Source organism: Triturus cristatus, chromosome 1_2, assembly GCF_964204655.1.
Source record: "Triturus cristatus chromosome 1_2, aTriCri1.1, whole genome shotgun sequence".
Lineage (NCBI taxonomy): Eukaryota > Metazoa > Chordata > Amphibia > Caudata > Salamandridae > Triturus > Triturus cristatus.
The window spans coordinates 210,577,636-210,595,196 of NC_140580.1; the positions used below are offsets into that span (position 1 = coordinate 210,577,636).

General features: G+C 42.9%; 1 protein-coding gene across 3 annotated transcripts in view; it reads right to left on the reverse strand.

Moving 5' to 3' along the window:
- COL13A1 (collagen type XIII alpha 1 chain) overlaps positions 1–17,561 on the reverse strand; it is a 583,842-nt gene that overhangs the window by 214,051 nt on the left and 352,230 nt on the right. The window contains exon 18 of one of the 3 annotated variants that reach the window (XM_085603475.1): positions 15,437–15,499. The exons of the other annotated variants lie outside the window; for them this stretch is intronic. Coding sequence (XP_085459601.1) covers positions 15,437–15,499 — 63 coding nt within the window. The remainder of the gene's footprint in view (positions 1–15,436; positions 15,500–17,561) is intronic. 3 annotated transcript variants of the gene reach the window in all.

Sequence of the window (17,561 nt, forward strand, 5' to 3'; positions counted from 1 at the left end):
TGCATGGCATTGGGTAATTTATCCCATATATATTGTAGTAACTACACTCTTAAAGTAGTGCTCTGAAAAATCACCATTGTGGCTTGGCACTTGAACACTCATAGCCTAGACTGAAATTAAAGCCTCATTTTACAAAGGTTTTCTGTTGAGTTTGTGTTACTGTTTTTTAATGCAGACCTGACGCATAATCCTTTTAGAGATTTACAAACTAACACAAATTGGTATTTGCGTAGGTTTGTAAGAAAAAATAATGCAAAGCAGGGTGAAGTGTTGCTGTGTGTCGCTCTGCATCAAGGGGGCGTTGCATGGCAACCACTCATGATTTTTGACACAAAATCCTATCTACTCACTATAGTAAACAGGGTTTTGCACCAAAAATGACCAACACTTGAAAGCAGTCCTTAAATAGAAGAAATTGTTTTATTTCTCTTAACTTTTTCAGCTTTCCATTTGACCTGCACTGTACAGCACACATCCAAACTGGAAAAGGTTTAAAGTTAGTCTGGGCACAGCATTTTGTATTGCAACTGTACCATTCCAGTGCAAAACCTATGCTAGACTCACGCAGACAACTTTGCACTATGGTACAAAGGTGTGTGCATGGCACTCAGCGGCATAATTTTACACCGGCGCCAGGGAGAGAGCGGGGTAGTGCCATATATCTGTAGATGTGACTTTTTCTTGCTCTCTCTGTGTCACCCAACGCAGCACAACAACTTTGGGTGCTGTACTGCATTGTGTGACAGGTTTTAAAATCTGGGCCATTGGATCATAAAATAGCACCGCTTTGGTGCAAGATCCCATGATCCTCTCATTAAACAGACCATCTCAATAAAAATGATGCGGCATCTCCGCGAATATGTGTTCTTCAGAATGTTCAGCGCTTTAAATTTCAAAAATAATCTGAACTAGCATAACAAAGATTACAGCCACTGGCTTTCAACTCTTGAACGGAGTTTAGCTGAACTTTAACGTTATTTAAAGCCAGCCAGCAGATGGCAGTGTGGGATCTCTGTTGGAAGTTCTGTTGTGCTTGTAGCCCGCACCTGCAATTTGTCCTCCTCGACTTCCCGCTGGTTGGCTTCAGTTTTCTGAGAGCCTCCAGCCTCTGAAGTGAAACTTGAAACCTGCTTCTGATCATCCATGGATCGGAAGTCATGAATTACGCGATTATATCAGCAGCTTTTAGGAAGGCCACACGCGGCATGCTCACAGACATCACCTGATCTTGTTTTGCGATCTGTCTCGACAGTTCTCACTCATGTCTCTCGCCTTTCTCTCTCCCCTGCTTTCTCTCGAATTTTCCTTCGATCTCGACTCACTTTTCTAACGCTCTCACTCACTCGCTCACTCACTCAACTCTTCATCTTGTTCCTGCCTCTAGCTCTATCGCCCCCACTCTTTTATAATCGTATGCACTGTTTTTACTCATGTACTCAATTTCACTCTCGCACCCTTCTTTCCCCTCTGTATCTTGTGTTACTGTGAGTGTGACACTCTTTCTTGTACCCTCAGTCTCCCCCCTCTCTATTATCTCTCTCACTCCCCTTTCTATCTCACTTTCACTTTGTGCTGTTCCTCCCTCACACACTAGCTCTCACTGTTTGTGCTGCTCTCTCACTCTCTCCCAACTTTTCTCTCTGTTTTTTCTCGCTATCTCTACTTCGGTCTCTGCATTATTTTTCCTCAGTCTCTCGCGCTGCCACTTTCCCTCCATCTAGTTATCTCTGTCCCTCATTAACACTCTCTCTGATCTTTAAGACTCTCTGTCTCTGCCAAGGGCGTTCTTCCTCTCACACTCTTTTTCTGTCTCCACCGCTTTCACTCTGTCTCTCTTTTTGAGATTAAATCTGTAGCTGTCTTGGTCTCATGACACCCACTCTCCTGCACTGGTTCACAGTCACTATTTCCTTCCCTTGCTTGCTACATCTCTCACTGACATCTCTCACTCTGTGTCTCTCTATTTGTCTCTTTCTTCTTCTGCCATGATGTGACCCATGTATTTACTACAGTGAACAACCATCCTGCGTGTTGCAGTATTGTACTGCATTCATGGCTTCTATCATGTTGCTGCACAGACGCATTCGGGATGTCATTTGTGCTGTGTTACCGCCACTTTTAATCCTCTCATAGGACAAGCAACATCTACTCTTATAGCTCCTCATGAACTGTACAAGCAGTGACTGCCAGTTCATGAGGAGGAAATATCCTGCACAATGCAACTTCAGGAGCATTTTTACCCACCAAGATGCAATTACATCCGCCTTTAGATAAACAGCCCCGAATGCGTGAATGAAACCTATGATGGGGACCTGCCCAGGGTGGGTGCCCTTGGTGTTTATTTCTTACACTAAGCCAGTTTCAGAGTGGTCACATAATGTCAGCTTAGTAGGCAGAGGCAGGGTGTGATTTGCTTAAGATCAAACACTTCCTTGAAGTAATAGACCTGAGACAGCAGCACACTTCTACCTACTGCAAAGGCCTTAAATCTACCACCATATGGAATTTTGGTGAATATACCAAGAGACTAGACTCCTCCTCCCCTCCCCATGTAATATCCAATCCGTGTTTTAACTACACACTTACTAGCAACTTTTTATTTGATTTTAAATACTCCTTGTCTCGAAAAAAGGAGCAGTGGAATATGTTTGAACGTAATTGCTCAAGAGCACACAATTTAGCCAAATGGGAGACCATGCCTTCTTGTTCCGCAGTTTCTACCTATTCCACATCCACTAGGCCACTGCTGGGGTGACAGTGATCCTGGTAGCAAGGCCAAGAGACTACTGGTGCGAGGGAAATATCACTGTGCCGAGGGCCTTGCCCAGATTTATAATAGTGCTTATTTCAAGAATATTTAGGTAAAATGGTAAAACTGGAATTAAATGTCAAGTCTTCTAGTTCCATCGCTAAGATATACTTCCTTGCTATCAGTTAACTCTGTTGTTTGCCCACCCCAGTGACTTGTCCACCTTGTTATGGATCCTGTCAAGGTTTTTTTACAGCGCTTCTTTTCTTTGGGTCCTGTGGTAGAAAGTGGTTACTGTGCAGTACGTGTGGAGGGTATTGATATTGGTGATTCAAAGCTTAAGACTGTTTCATTCCGTATGGATACCAGAATTTATATTTTCCTAAACTTGCCAATCAAACGTAGCCAGAGCGGGCAGTTAAGGCTTACTCCAAGAGGCGATAAAGGGATTAGAAGTCAATTCCAGTGTCATAGTAATCACACTTGATAAACTCAATCTTTGGCCAATTTAAATCTTTAAGATGGCCTATTGTAGAGAAGGGTGGATTTAGAATGAACAGCGGTGGTCGCCACATAAATAAAGTGGTTGGGTAGGGGAAGGGGGTGCGGGGAGTGATCGCGGGAGGGGAAGCACGAGGGGAGGAGTTTTATAATAATAATAAAATGTTAAACTTACCTGCTGTCGGCAGCCTCCTGCGCTGCGCCTCTGTGCTGGTTCTTCCTGGTCCCAACAGGCACTGGACCTATGTCACAGACTCCCTGTCCAATCCCCGTGCAGCTCTTCTGCTAGGAGAGCAGTGCCGGGATTGGCCTGAGTGGGCTGGAAAGATGCTCCGCTCAGGTCAGGGAGTCTGTGGGGTTTCTCCAGCCCAGCTGTTAAATGCAGCCGGGTTAGAGATACCTACATGTGCATGTGTGTTTTGGTCGGCCTGAGACGGCCCGGCCAAACACACGTGCTCACTTAAAGCGTGCACATAGCAATCCTCCTCTCCCTTCTCATGCCCCGGCCCGGCCCTCCCTGCACATATGGCTGAGCCAGCTGCTTAAAAATAGAACGATAATGGAATATTTTATTTTTTAGCTGCTGGTTCTGAGCAGTGGGGCGACACTCCTCCGTCATTGCGGAGGAGCCGCCCTGAGAATGAAACCCCCAAAATGTGCTACAGGACTCATAGTCCCTTTTCTCCTCAACAGACATTTTGTGATCCATGCACAAAGTTTCTCCATGCATGCAATGTGTCCGTCTCTGCATGAGCAAAGTGTCCAGTAAAACAATAATGGAAAGTTGCCCACACTAGCATTCCCTGCAATGTAGCAGAACAGTCAAGTAACAGTGATATCTGCTTTCATAAAAAATGAAGATTAGGATATGGCACTGTGCTACACATTCAGCACTGAATTGCATATGCAAATTGGCTTAAAGTCAATTTGGTAAGTATACTAATGAGAACAGTGAGTTCTTACACAGAGCGGTATGCAAAACGTTTACACAATTTGTACATCAGCCCTTACACTTGTGGCACAGCATCCTTCAAGAAAGAGTGCTAAGTGTTAATTTCCACTTGGATTTGTGTATAATTTCTTAATTTGTGGAAATTAATTTACCCTGTACTTATCTGGATTATCCACAGTGAGGACAAATTGCATGTAAATATGGCTGGAATGGGAATTCAAACATCTGACTTTTTGTCATTTTTCTCTACTTAGAAAATATATTTCTTTCAGGAGTAAACAGTTCCCTACACCTTTCAACCTATTGAGGTGTTTGTGGTACTTTCTCACTCTCTTTACACAGACACATATAAATACTGTGGGAAACGTAACTGAGACTATTTTTGGAGTCTATTTTAAGCTATTGTAATCTTGTGGGTTTTCCAACATTTACGACTAGTTCCTGGAATAATCAATTTTTCCTTCATTTCCCAAGGATCGTGTGGTTCTTCTGCAGTAGGAAGCAGACTTTGTTGTACATATTGATTCTAAATTAGTTTTTGGGAATTATGGCCATAAAATCTATTTTTTTGTGGTTCTAAAAAGACCACAAAACCTTTGTGAATTAAGTTGTTGAGCGCTAATAAACGGTATCCCCCCAAATAGATTAGCCTAGTCCATCCCATAGTCTGATAAAGACTTTTTCTTCCTACAACTTATAGTGCACCGTGTACAACAAAAAATCATGTCTCCATTAGAGATTAAGGAAATTATAATGTTGGCTTAAGATATTCTTAGTTGTATCTCGCGTTCACAATCAAGCGAGATTCTTGTTATCAGTAGTTTTGTGATTTCTTCTCTGAGCCAAAGAGTTACATTAGCTATTCAAACATACACGTGTACATACAAAAAAATTATCCACCGTGTCTTGGTTGAAATATAGTTTTGGGCATGCTCTACCATTGCTCTCTTCTGCTGTCGGGTGATAGTTGCTTCAAGATGCCCGGATCGAGTGTGAATTTCTTTACAAATGGTGCCTTATTTAGTGCTTAAAAATCTGCAAGTCCGTCCCTGATTGGATTGTGAGGTTGACTAGCTTTGTTCCATTGGTTTACATGTTGTATAATCAAGCCAAGCATTGATGAAAGAGTAGCATGAAGCACTGTTTGTGATTAGTCCATAAGCTAAACAGATGGCATGTAATGTCAGTCTTTATTTCAACAATGGATGAGTGTATACCCTTGACTTTTGCCATGAATAGAACGTTAAGAGTGTTGCCAACCTCAGCAGTGAGAAAACACATTGATATTGCACCACAAAGGATCAGATTGATTGTGTTGTCTGAAAAATATGTTCGGATTAGAAAAAGACGTGATAAGCTTCCTCTGCTTGACCATCATTTACCATCAAACCCACTCACGGCAATGCAAACGTGGTTCAGTTTCCTGCTAGCTGTGTCCTTGACATGTTTGAAGAAACTGACAGCAAAGGCTTCCAATCTGTGCAATATCAATGGTGGCTTTGTGTGATATGGACAGCTGCCCACCAGAAAATGGACTGCCAAAGCATCAAAACTAGATGACCCATGACCCCCCATCATACATCCCATTTTGGGTCTCAAAAGGCTCCATTCTAGTCTTCTACAACTTGTATAACTAACCATTAGTAGTGATTGGTGGTGTGTGTTTTACAGTACCAATATGCTGGTGACACTCAGATATATACAATTACATTTCAAGGTGACAGCACTTTTTGGCCTACAGTCTGGATGGCACAATGCTGCCTCAACCTCAGACGTAATGAGTTTGAATTCCTTCACCTCTCCTTCTCCCCTGGCATCCCACTGTCCACAAATGTCTGGAGTACCTCATCACCTTAGGTCTCTCCCCTAAAATAATCAAGAATACCAGCTCCTTGACCGCTCGCTATAGCAACGTTTGAAAGACAAGTTTGGAAAATTAACAATTGTGCTATCCAAATAGAATGAAATAGTCTTAAGCTTTGAAACACCAGTGGCAGCCCCCTAACTGTACTCACCACCTCGACTTGAGGATAAAGAGTGTCAAAGGGACACATTTTCACCTTTGCATGCTAGTGATAATTATGCACTACTTTATCCTTGAACCAGTTTTCACATCAGTGGTTCACACCCTTTTAACATTAGGATTAAACTACAGAACTCTTCACTCACTAGTTGAAAAAAAAAATTAGACAAGCCCCCTTAACCTCTTCAGCGCTGCGCGGATTCCCGCGCAGTGCTGAAAGATCTGAGCGCGGGCGGGGCCATGACGGAACGGTTCCGTCATAAGCACAGCCCAACCGGCGTGCATGACGGAACCGTTCCGTCATCGGCATCGAAGAGGTTAAAACTATTGTACATGCTGCAGTGAGGTGAATTGCTGCCGCCTGCAGATGCAACCACAATACACCAATCCTGTCCACATTAAAGTTGTTCCCAAGTGTGGTGGATCCATCTTCAAGACTCCCTGCTCTACAAAGTAGTTCAGCTAAATACCCTCAAACAGTTGTGCAAGCTGACCATCTCAGGGAAAGAACATTTACTAAATAGTAAGAATGCAAAATACCTCAGAACTAAGGGTGTGCAAAAATCATTAAATTTGATTTCTGGAAAATTACATAAAATTTTGAAAATAATTGGGGAAATTATGGGAAACTATGCCTAATTACATGAAATACAAATTCATCATTTAGTGCATGACAAGTCTAATTGCTGCGAACAACAGCTCCTCACAATCTGTTTGTTCATGATGTTCTCGTGCTATATTCTTACCGCAATCAATGACGTAATTATGGAACTGGAGTGATGGTGTAATTCCTGGAGTTTCGCTTAACAAGAAAACACGAAATTCCCAAAATTCCGCGAATTAAGCAGTGTAATTAACATTTTGTTTGCTGCTACTCAGATCTCCCAGCTTTAGAAAGAAAAGAACCCTTTAACAATCTTTCTTGGAAAGTGCCTCTAAAGTCTGAAATGCCACCCCCAGTATTTGAAGCAGGGGTGTACACTTTCACCACCTTCTACAAGTATTAGAGGTTATTTTGTTTGAGTATTTCATGTAAACTTGAAGCTTTTGAAAAGGTTTTAGAGAGAGATTGAAAGGCACTGTAATGTATTTATCGCTGTGTCACTCCTTTGCATTCTAGCCCTTGTGCATCATTGTAGCATCCTTGTCTGAGGACAGATAGTGCTATAGAAAACTGCAGAGATAAATAATGAAAACAGGCACTCGTTTCACAAACTGAAGGCCACAGAAACAAACATTCTTCATTTATGAAGCTTAACCAGAATTACATACTGAGGGCCTAAGTGTTTAAGGCCCTGTGACAAAAACGGCCAGGTTCCTATTGATTTTGTATTTGTCGCATTATCTGTGGTTGAAGTGGGTCATCTTTGGAGTAAACCCAGGACTTCCTGTCTAAATTGTAAGGTATGTTTACGAGTAAAGTGCTCATTCTATGGCTGAGCTTCTTGGTGCTGCACAGTAATACCTAAACTAGGATTAGTTGATAAAAAGGGAGCCAATAAACTGATTTAGTTAAAATAGGCTACAAGACTTGAACTATATTAGGCATTGGCAAAGCAAATAAATGTCATCTTTTGGCTGCAATGCAGACCTATTGGTTTTGGAATGCTTTTTGCCAACCTTGAGCACATATATGTATCATATAGATATCATGATACTACAGTGACTCCAGCATCACCGTGCATGCATGTGCCTGCATCATCAAGCATTTGCGCTCAGGCAGCATGATGAGGTTTCTATTTTATTTACCTTTACAAGATGGCCTGTTCCAGTATTGCAGACACCATGTTGGAACGGCATTGAAAATAAAAAAGTGTGCCAAAGCACATTTTTGCTATGAAGGATTGACACGGAAGCAGCTCCTGGCCCTCCCAAAAAGATTTTTTTTTTTTTTTAAAACAAAGCGTGCACTGGGGCAACATCGGAGCAGGTGGAAGTGGAGTACAAGTAGGGTGCAGAGGGGGAGAATCCAAGGAGCTGAGTGTGGTGAAATACAAAAAAATGAAAGGAAAAACATGAGGAAACCCAAGCAGGAAAGGGAGGGCTGGGAGAAGCAGCAGACTAGCTGGGGGGGGGGGGGGGGCAGAACACGGAGAGCATGGGGGAGGGAACAGGAGGTGTATGTAAAACAACAGATGAACAGAGAGGTGGAGGAGTGTGAGGATTTCGGAGGGGAAGCCGCACCCAAGAGAGGGAGCAAGGCAACATATTAACTCCCATGGAGTGCCGAGAGAAAAAGAAACAAGCATTGGCATAGCCAATAGGTCTCGCCTTTGGGACCTTATCAGTATGTAGCCATGCAACAGTTGCATAACTAAATACTTATAAGGTCCCAAAATCGAGACCTATTGGCTATGCTTCGCGGCCGCGAAAGTGAAAGTGATCGTGATCAAACATCACAGCGGCCATGCAGCCGCAAAAGTGAAAGTAATTGTGGTTAAGTGCGGCGCGCGCGCCCGCGCACATGCACTGTAGGTCTAGGCTGGCCTGGTAGCACTTTTTGGAGCCCTCTCAATAAGTCTCGCCAGACCAGCGCATGCACTGGGTCAGGCGAGACCTAAAAAGTTGGTCCTTGAATATAAGCAGTTGAAGGATACAAGTCATCCAACAGGATGGTAAAGAAGCTTTGCTCCAGGGGAAACCATGCATAAGAAAAAGGAAGGAAAGCCATTAAAGGAAGGAAAGCCATTAAATAAAAGGCAAGCAAATGAAATTGTAGAGAAAGCCAACCTATGGTAAGTAGCAGGCTGACTTAAAACCCACTGTAAATATTGGTATTGTCCACAATAGTCTTAACAACAGACATCTAAAAGCTGTCTGTAGAAGAGATCTACAATTCAAAAAGGCTACTGATCAGAAAGCCAGATTGCTGTGGGTGAAAGTTACACGTCTTGGTAGTTGTAACCAAAAAGCTGTTGTCACTAAAGGAAGCAGACCTGGTTTGGGGGACTCTAAGAAGCACTGGATGTGCTGAGCAGAGTGATCACATTGGGTCTGCATCACCTGAACCTGCCAGCAATAAATCTGGAGAAGACTGATATATTGCCTAATAATCACTGATTATTAAAAGAACTCTGCCAAACACAGGAAGCAAGTGAAGAGAACTCAGGATAGGAGTCATTTGATAATGGTATATGAGCAGTGGTGCAGCAACTTTCTCTTCAAGCTGTAGCCTATCCAGAAGTTTGGCAGGTGCTGCATGATAAATAGAATAGCCCGAATCCAACAAGAATGGACTAGGGCATCCTATACAGATGAATGGTACTTGCCTTGATGGACTGTAGCCAGGGACCTGGAAATTCAACAAGGTCATCTATATGGTGGAGTAGCTGAGAGAACTGTTGTGGACACACACAGCTTGCTTATTGTTAAGCATTATTCAACTATCTTGGGTGACCCGAACAACTCTGCAGTGTCCTTGTAACCTCACTCTTGGATAATATCAACCTTAGCCAACTCGACACAACTCCTAAGCTCACAAATCCATCCACATTCGATCTACTGATTGCAAACAAAAGGGCCCCATACAAATAGACTCCATAATACCCTTAGATTGGTCTGACCGCAGTCAGGGCCGGACTGGCTGTAGCGGGCACCGGGCAATCCCCCAGTGTGCCGCATGGGTGGGGGGCGGTTTTGTGCCCCCGGGGTCCGTTTTTGTTACAGGGCCGTTTTTGCAGCATAGCTGCAAAATCGGCCCTGTAACAAAATCGGCCGAAAACCGGCCCTGGCAAAGAGCTCGGCGGCACCCCCAAACCCCCCGAGGGAGGGGCGGCCGAGCACTTTGCCAGGGCCGGTTTTGGATCCCAGTCCAGCCCTGACCACATTGTTATTTACTTCCACGAAAATTGCCTTCCGAGAAAAGCCAAAAAGACCTATACACTGGGTTCAGGAATCTCAAGAACCTTGAGAAAGCCATTCACTCGTGCACGCTGCCTATGCATTACACGAGATCAACTACAACTCATGAGATGATAGATCTGATAAGCCATTACTCAGAGACAAGATGGTGCCAAACACCGTTAAAAGACAAAATTGAAAAAGGTATCCTGATTGTTATCAAAAGAACTCGATCAAAAAAGGAAAACTTTGCTAAAACCCCTTAAAAACACCAAAACATTACTACAGCAGAAAAGTAAATAACTACAATAAACTCCTTTTTTAAGCCAAATCTGCATTCGTAGAAGCAGAAATCAAACTAGCAAAGAACCAGCCGAAATTATTTTTTGTGATCAATAAACAATCCACAATGCAGATGCAGAGAAACTTGTCAGACTACTAGAAAAAACTGAGGATTTCTTCATCTCATTAAAAAAGTTGAAAAGAGTGAGCTCTCCCTAGTCCTCCCACCAAAGGACCTTAATGATTAAACCTTAAAATAAAAATAAAAAACCTTCTGATCCACTTCTAACATAGTTATAGAACCTTGGCAAGTAGAAGTAATCGTAATATTTCAGGAGTAATTCAAATAGGCTGGATTCATTGTGAGAAAGGTTTTTATGGGGTTGTCACTCATTAATGGAGAACTGAGTGGGTGTGCAAGAAAGTAACAGACAGCCAACACGTGTTTCGCCCCATTACAAGGCCATCCGGCCTGGGGCTTCCTCAGGGTGTGTATTTAGATTTGAAAGATATATTCCTCGTGGACAATGAAAGTCCTTGTTCACTCGTGAAAGTCTTGGCGTAATGCGCGCTGGTCCAAAAATTTCTATGAAGCGTTTCATAGAAATTTTGGGAAAAGCGCGCATTACTCCGAGACTTTCACGAGTGAACAAGGACTTACATTGTCCACGAGGAATATATCTTTCAAATCTAAATACACGCCCTGAGGAAGCCCCAGGCCGGATGGCCATGTAATGGGGCGAAACACGTGTTGGCTGTCTGTTACTTTCTTGCACATCCACTCAGTTCTCCTTTAATGAGTTACAACCCCCATAAAATCCTTTCTCACAATGAATCCAGCCTATTGGAATTATTCCTGAAATGTTACGATTACTTCTACTTGCCCTGACACCCACCTTGGAACTTGCTAAAGTTTAGGGGGTTAGGGGGTTAGGGGTATCCCCCTGTCCAGGACAAGTAACACAACAATAAATATTTGCTCAATATCCAACGGATAGTAAGGGATCGGGACCCATCACCCCTGTACTTACAGAAATAGTTATAGAACCTGACATGATCAACACCATCACTAAGACGAGAGCGTCCTCTCACTACTCTAGAGCACATCCCATCTGCTCTAGGGGATGAGTCAATATGTGCCCCCCTACTAGCTGAACTTATAAATACTTCCTGAGTAACTGGATCAGTCTTGAACTATATATATATATATATATATATATTACCTACTGGCGGTCGCCAGTAGGTAGTTATAGTTAGGACCCTGTTTCCATAGGAAAACCGCAACATTCTATTTGGAATAACTTTGGCGCCGGTCGACGAATCCTCGCGAAATTGTCACAACTAATGGGGCGCTACGCTCCGCTCCTACCCTGAAAGTCTCGGGGGGATTCGTCAAGCGGGGGCTGAGATAAAAGGGGGGTCCCAAAACGCATTTTTCCCATGCATTTTTCCATAGGACCTTTAGACACAGCTACAGCCCGAACGGCTGAACAGAGTTCCTTGAAATTTGGCAGAGAGGTAGTCTACAGGTCAAGGAAGTGCCTTTTGTAGGTTTGGTGTAAATCTGTTTAGTAGATTCTGAGAAAATAGCCTTTAAATCAATATATATATCTGAGCCAGCTTACGGTGCGCTTACGGTGCGCTTACCGTATGCGCACGCCGCCGTGCGCGAGCGCGATTCTGATTGGCTGTTAGATCTTAGTAAACATTCGAATCGGTGGAAACCAGGAAGCGGCGGCCGCCATTTTCTCTCTCGCAGTCTGAGAGGGGGTTAAAAAACAAAGGCCAAAAACATGTAAAGGGGCTGTTTAGACAGGTCCTAAGCACCTAGCCATGTTGAGGGAGTCCTCAAAGTTCCCTCTAAGGCCAAAAACGGAATTTTAATTTTTTTGATAATTTCGCCGATTACGTTTACCGTACTTGTACGGTTAAATTTAATTTTAAAAAAATAAATATCCATACTCTCCCCACCCCATGTGCAAATGGTGCCCGAAGGGCACCATTTGTGCATAGCATAACAACAATATGAAAAATTAAAATATTACCTTTCACAACGAAGCGCATCATATGTCCTCCATGTGCGCACTGTGCGCGAAGCGCAGCGTGCGTACATGGCCCATCTAGTGTAACGTGGGCACGCGGTGCGCATAGCGCACCGCGTGCCCACCGTGCGTGCACGGCACTAACTGCGTAAAGTGGGCGCGTGAAGCGCACCGCGTGCTCACTGTGCGTGCACGGTGCGCGAAGCGCACCGTGCGCGCACGGAACGAACTGCGTTAAGTGGGCGCGCACGCCACGAATGGCGTAAAGTAACTTAGCATTTAAAAAAACGTACAAATTCACTGAAAAAACCATAGGTTTCACACACGTTATAGTTAGGAATTAGCATTTAAAAAACCTTGCAAATTCAGTGAAAAAACCATAGGTTTCACACATGTTATAGTTAGCTGGAAATTTTACTGATAAAAAACCAATGAAATTCCCCCGTTATAGTTAGTGCAGGGAACTATAACTCACGCGACCGCAATCTTCTGCTGATGCTAATACTGTATTTAGACACTTATTTGCCCATGTCTTCTTCCATTAAATTTTAGCTATACATATATTACAAATATTTTTTTTTCATAAAGACACATATGTCATCAGCAGAGGATTGCGGTCGCGTGAGTTATAGTTGCCTGCACTAACTATAACGGGGGAATTTCATTGGTTTTCTATCAGTAAAATTTCCAGCTAACTATAAGATGTGTGAAACCTATGGTTTTTTCACTGAATATATATATATATATATATAAATATAAATATATATGTGTGTGTGTGTGTGTGCGTGCGTGTGTGTATATATATAATGTGTATATATCTATCTATATATATCTATCTCTCTCTCTCTCTCCCTATATATATATATATATATATATATATATATATATATATATATATATATATATATATATATATATATATATATATCCCACAGTCACAGAACAGATGACACGCACTCTCAGGAGATAACGCCAAGTTACAGGTTTAACCGATTAAACCTGTAACTTGGCGTTATCTCCTGAGAGTGCGTGTCATCTGTTCTGTGACTGTGGGATTCATACGGCCGGAGGCTTCGCCGGCATCACGCACCAGCTGTCTATGGGCCTTAGGTATCCAGTAAGAAGCGAAAGTTTGGCGAATATATATATATATATATATATATATATATATATATATATATATATATATATATATACACACACACCATCTTCACAAATGTTCAAAACGCGAAAATCACAAGCCGGTGTGATCTTTGCAGGTCAAATTTGAATGAGCTGCAGCAAAGACGACCTACACATTTCGGGGAACACACATCTCCTTGCTTAAGGGATAGACGATTTTCCGGCATCACAGATTAAGATCTACTTAACAGTGCAAATAAGTGACAATAGAAAAAGGACAATGAGAATGGTGTTGTAAACGGAGTTCCACAAGTGGATAACCCTTGTTTCAGCTAATAGAAAGTACAGTAGCACATGTATTCACTCTCTTTATTCACCCTTTGAGAACTCGTTCTCATCTAGATTTCCCTAAAAATTAAGAATTGGTGAATATTCTGGCCACAACCACGTGGAGCAACATATAGATTAACAAGTTTTGTTTTATGAGATTTTCCTTTCAAGCTTTAAATATATTGAAAGCATCATATTCTTGGTTTCACAAGAAAATGTATCAATGTGATATGAGACGGATGAAATGAGCTGTGCACCTTTTGGATTATGATGTAGAATTCCAGCACATGGTGGGCGAGGGTGCATGTATGCACGTATGATGGTATGGAAGTTAAACAGGCCCATACATGCCTTCGAGCAGTGCGCTTGCACGACCATTTCCAAAATGGCTTACATGTAGCATGCAGACGTAACTGTAGATCCGGAGTGGGATATGTGTGATACATTTATCAACGTCCCCTTGGCGCAACATTCAGGAATGGCACTTTGAGCCAAGAGGAAGCATTAACATTGCACCTGGCGTAGCAGCTCAGCACAGCCCCAGATCAGCTGTTGCTGTCAGAACCAATCAGTCCAGCTCACTCTTTTAATGACCCACCCAATCTGCTGCATTCTTCTAGGAGCCGTAGAAGTGGGCAGCGAAGGCCTGGTAAGTGTCTTTTAATCGGGACCTGGCACTGCAAGCCACTACTTTTTGCAACGCTTCATGTCAGCAGTATCTTAAACTTCAGTCGCCTACTAGTCCAGCAAACTATATTTCATTAGCAACATGCACATCCAAGATATTAGCATAGACGGTAGTGCAACCCTTTCTGAAGATATTAATGTAGGTAGTTGGCGTTCGCCAATACCTAGATGGTCCTTAAAAATTGATGGAATTTGTGTCTTGGATTTGAGGTTAGTGACAGGTGCGTTGGCAGAGCACTTTAAATGTCTATTTGTATGGTCTGAATGCAGGAGTTAATGAATCTCCTCTCCAATAGTGAGCAGCGGCACTTGTTTGCAGTTCTGTGTTGCCTTTAATGGGACAGCTTCGGCACTGGTTCCGAAGAAAGCTAGCAATGCGAGCCAAAGAGCGCCGCCATTTTTGTCCATTTGGAGTAATGCTTTGGGAAATACAGCTATCGTATTCGCTGACGTGCACAGAGCACATAAGGAAAAGTGAACTCTATTCAAAATAATGAAGCTTGCAAACTCATTAAAGATTCACATTTGACACAAGCTAGAACACCCTCTGTTGGAAGCGTGAAATTATAAGAAAGAAGGTGTTTCGATACTCTCTTCATTGTGTACAAATCGCGCATATTTTACGCAAGGCATTCACGATAGACATGCGCATACAATAAGCAAACGAAATCGGAACCCACGGCATGCACGTCGCCGGTGACTGCACACGAAACGAGAAAAGAATTTGTGAGCGTAAATTATACTAGAAGCGAAGGCGTCCCAAGTATGCATGGACACATGTACAAAGCGAGCAGCCGTCCAGCGGTATGCAATCTATAAAAGGAACTCACTCTAGGGAGCATGCAGAGCAAGGCAGGCAGAGGCAAAGAATAGCTACGGTAGCGCAGCAGGGTCAGCGTTAGCGTTACCTTCGCGCCCACAGGTCCGGGGAGGCCCGCTGCACCAGGTAAACCTGGCTCACCCTCCTCGCCCTGAGAAAGAAAAGAATAGAAAAGGCATGCTGACGGTGTGAGAGGGAACTGTAGTGCTTCCAGAAATAACAGCAATTAAGAAGGACTACTGAACGAAAGGAAAATCTGCCAAATCAAATATGAAGTAAAAAGTACAAGAAAAAACTCAAGGGGGGATGTACTTAATTTACGCAGTGTTTGCGTCACCAAATCAGCGCAAATATTTTTTTTTTATTTACTTTCCAGCGCTAAACTTGTTTAGCACTGGAAATAACGTGATAGTAACGCAAAGCAGCACATAGCACTGCTTTACATTACTTAGCGCCAAGGGGGCGTATTATGGGTGGAGTATTGGCTTTCCGATGTACCTCCCCAAGGATTCTGACCCTAAACTTAATCTACTAAATAAAGTAGACAGGGTTTAGCATCGGAGAACTGTGCTCCTTTGAAGTAGTTGCAAGGAAGGTCTAATGCTTTGATTTCTCCTTCCTTTTCCGACTTTGTACGTGTGCTGCACTGTACAGCACACATATAGAGAGGGAAAATAGTTTAAGTAATTCTATGCATAGTATTTTGTACCCTTCCAGTACAAAACCTATGCTACACTCATGGAGACACCCTTGCACCATGGCGCAATGGTGTCTACGTGGCGCACGGCAGCTGATTTTAGCACCGGCACTTGGGAAAGGGGAGAAGAGAGCATTATTTCAGTAAATTTGGTGCTCTCCTCCTCTCTCCTTTTCACGCAGCACAGCCAGTGGCGTAACACAGGCCCCCGTAGCCCCCACGGTGTGGGGGATCCGCAAGCTCCAAGGGGCGCCCTCAGCCCAGTAATGTGGTCGGAGAGGTCCTGATTGTGTCCAGAGGCGGCCCCTCCACGTACCTCGCAGGGGGGCCCCCCTCTAGTTTCGTTATGCCAGTGAGCACAGCATTTGTGGCTGCTGCACTGCGCGAAAAAGTGGTGAATATCTGCCCCTCATGGTTTTGGTGACGGAGAGGTGGCTTGAGTCGACGGTAACTGCTGTATAATATCAACTGCGCCATGTAAGCACAGCTAGCTAAAATGCAAGTGGATATATTCTCGAGCAAATAACACTAAGTTTTAAATGGGTATATTATCAATATATACTAAATGGGGCTTTATAATTTTCAAAAATATATCCAGTATTCATCGCAAGAGAGTTATGCATCTATCTTGCGCATAAAGAAAATATAGCACTACAAAGCTGCAAATTACCTTATTTCGATGGCTCAATTCAAATGTATGTCTCATCTTGAATATTTTTGATATTCAAACAACCTCACACATCTCTTGATGCAAAATATGTGTGGGTGATTTATTTGAAGATCCAAGTGCTGGAGGCTCCTCTAGGTGTGTCCCTCTTAGCCATGAATAATGACATACATACTTTGGAATTTGAATAGCACTTAATTTGGTAAGGTATTAATGTATGTATGTGGTATTTCTACAGCCCAAACCTAGCTAAAAAGTAGGAAAGTAGTGTACAGGGTCCCTGCATGTTTGAATTCATTAATATCTCAACAAATTGTATTCTGTGTTTCAGTTTTGATTCCTTCATCTTTCGCGTAAATTAAAATTAGCTTACTTGCACAAATATGCTTGATCCAGGAGACTCACCTGGATATCTCGGAGAGTCGAGCTACTTTTCCACGGTATCTTTGGATAGAATCCTTTTATGCTTCAGAGCAGACAGTTCACTGCAAGGGGGTAGCTATCCTGATTAAACGAGGGGCAGGCTGTGTTGTAAAATCTTTCAAGACAGATAAAACAGGGAGGTGGCTTATCGCTCTCCTAGACTTCGGAGGGACGGAGCTGTCCTGCTCATCCTTTTATGGCCCAAATGTTGATGATCCTACTTACTTATCTAATCTACAATGGAACCTGATGGAAGTCACTGCTCCTTTGATAATTGAAGGGGATGTTAACGTTCTGCTTGATCCCCTGCTTGATAGATCGAATCAGATTCAACATGTGGGTGCTCCTTGAGTTCGTCAGGTCTTAAATAATATGACGCATGATCTGGCACTTTTAGATGTATGGAGGGCTAAGAAGGGTAGTACT